Source organism: Octopus bimaculoides, chromosome 7, assembly GCF_001194135.2.
Source record: "Octopus bimaculoides isolate UCB-OBI-ISO-001 chromosome 7, ASM119413v2, whole genome shotgun sequence".
Classification (NCBI taxonomy): Eukaryota; Metazoa; Mollusca; class Cephalopoda; order Octopoda; family Octopodidae; genus Octopus; species Octopus bimaculoides.
In genome coordinates this window covers 19,835,656-19,837,112 of record NC_068987.1, presented here as the reverse complement: position 1 = coordinate 19,837,112, position 1,457 = coordinate 19,835,656, and the positions used below count along the sequence as shown (strand labels likewise).

The 1,457-nt window shown below is 40.6% G+C and overlaps 1 protein-coding gene across 2 annotated transcripts in view; it reads left to right on the top strand.

Moving 5' to 3' along the window:
- The window catches only part of LOC106872891 (probable phospholipid-transporting ATPase IA), a 427,279-nt gene that overhangs the window by 87,727 nt on the left and 338,095 nt on the right, over nucleotides 1-1,457 (top strand). The window contains exon 2 of one of the 2 annotated variants that reach the window (XM_014920050.2): nucleotides 1,167-1,239. In XM_014920050.2, coding sequence (XP_014775536.1) covers nucleotides 1,197-1,239 — 43 coding nt within the window. In that variant the 5' untranslated portion in view covers nucleotides 1,167-1,196. Of the gene's footprint in view, nucleotides 1-981; nucleotides 1,240-1,457 lie in introns of those variants that run through there. The other variant, XM_052969323.1, reaches the window with a different exon arrangement.

Here is a 1,457-nt window from a genome sequence, read left to right as displayed (position 1 = left end):
TATGACAAGCTTCTTTCAGTTTCCGTCCACCAAATCCACTCACAAGGCTTTGGTCGGCCCGAGGCTATAGTAGAAGACACTTGCCCAAGGTGCGACGCAGTGGGACTGAAACCAGAACCATGTGGCTGGTAAGCAAGCTACTTACCACACAGCCACTCCTGCACCTACTTACCACACAGCAGAAAGATAAGTGGGCAATTTAGGAGACATAGAAAGACCTAGGGAGAGAGAGAGAGAGAGAGCATGAGAAAGTGAGCTGAAGTGAGATAAAGAGAAAAATTGAAAGGAATGGGAAGAACAAGGGAGGGAGATTATGGTTAGAGAGATACAGAGAAATGGAGAAAGACAGAGAAATGTAGTGAGAAAAAGAAGACAGATTGAAAGTAGAAGAGTAAGGCAGAAAGCAGAAGAGAGAAAGTTAGTGAGATGGGAGACAGACAAATGAGACAAGAAGATCAAAAAAAGAGAGGATGAGGAAGATTGGAATGGTGAGGTAAAGACAGAAAAGTGTGGTGGAAGAGAAAGAGAGAGGTAAGAATGAAATTAGAGAGAGTAAGGAAGGAAAAGGGGTAGGAGAAAAAGAAAGTGAGAGAAAGAAGCAGTGAGTGAGAATGGAGAGAGAGATAAAGGGAAAACTGAGCGAGAGAGAGAGAGAGAGAGAGAGAGAGAGAGAGAGAGAGAGAGAGAGAGAGAGAAGAATTAGAAAGAAAGTGAGAGATAGAGAAAGTACCAGAAATAGGGGAGAGATGGAGAGATAGGAATGGGAAGATTGGAATAGAAAACCAAAAGAGAAAGAGAAGAAAGACAGATAGAAAGTGCAAAATAGAGAGGGAGAGAGATAGCATGAACAAGAGAATGAGAATGGAAACATTGGGAGAAAGAAACAAAGATTTGAAGAACGAGAAGGAGAGAGAGAGTGGGAATGAGAGAGATAGGGAGAGCAAGGGAGAGTAGGAAAGAGAAAGATTGAGGGAGAGTAAGAGAGATCGAGGGATATAAGAGAAAGATGTATCTCAGCTCCAAAGCGAGGCTGACAGCCCCAGCAATGGCGCTTATGTATGAATAAAAACCACTTACGGCTTTTTATATTCCACTGACACCTTTATATATTTTTTTTTTATGAGGGGTTGTTGTTGTTGACAGTGTGTTGTCTTTTCGGTTCACAGGATCTACTCGCGAAATCATCTCCATGAACAATGTCTGTACGACCTGACTACTCTGACTTGGGACGTCTAGACGGTAAATATGAAACTTTCGCTTTCTCCCTTGCCCCCTTTTAATGTTAATCTTATTGTCTTTTTCTTTAAGATGTGTATGTGTGGGTCTCTGTATGTATGTATGTATGAATGTATTTCGGTAAATCCAAACTGAAAAAAAAAAAAAGAAAGCAAGGAAACCAGTAAAAGCTAGTTAGACGTACATTGAATACATGTATGTATATATATATATATATATAT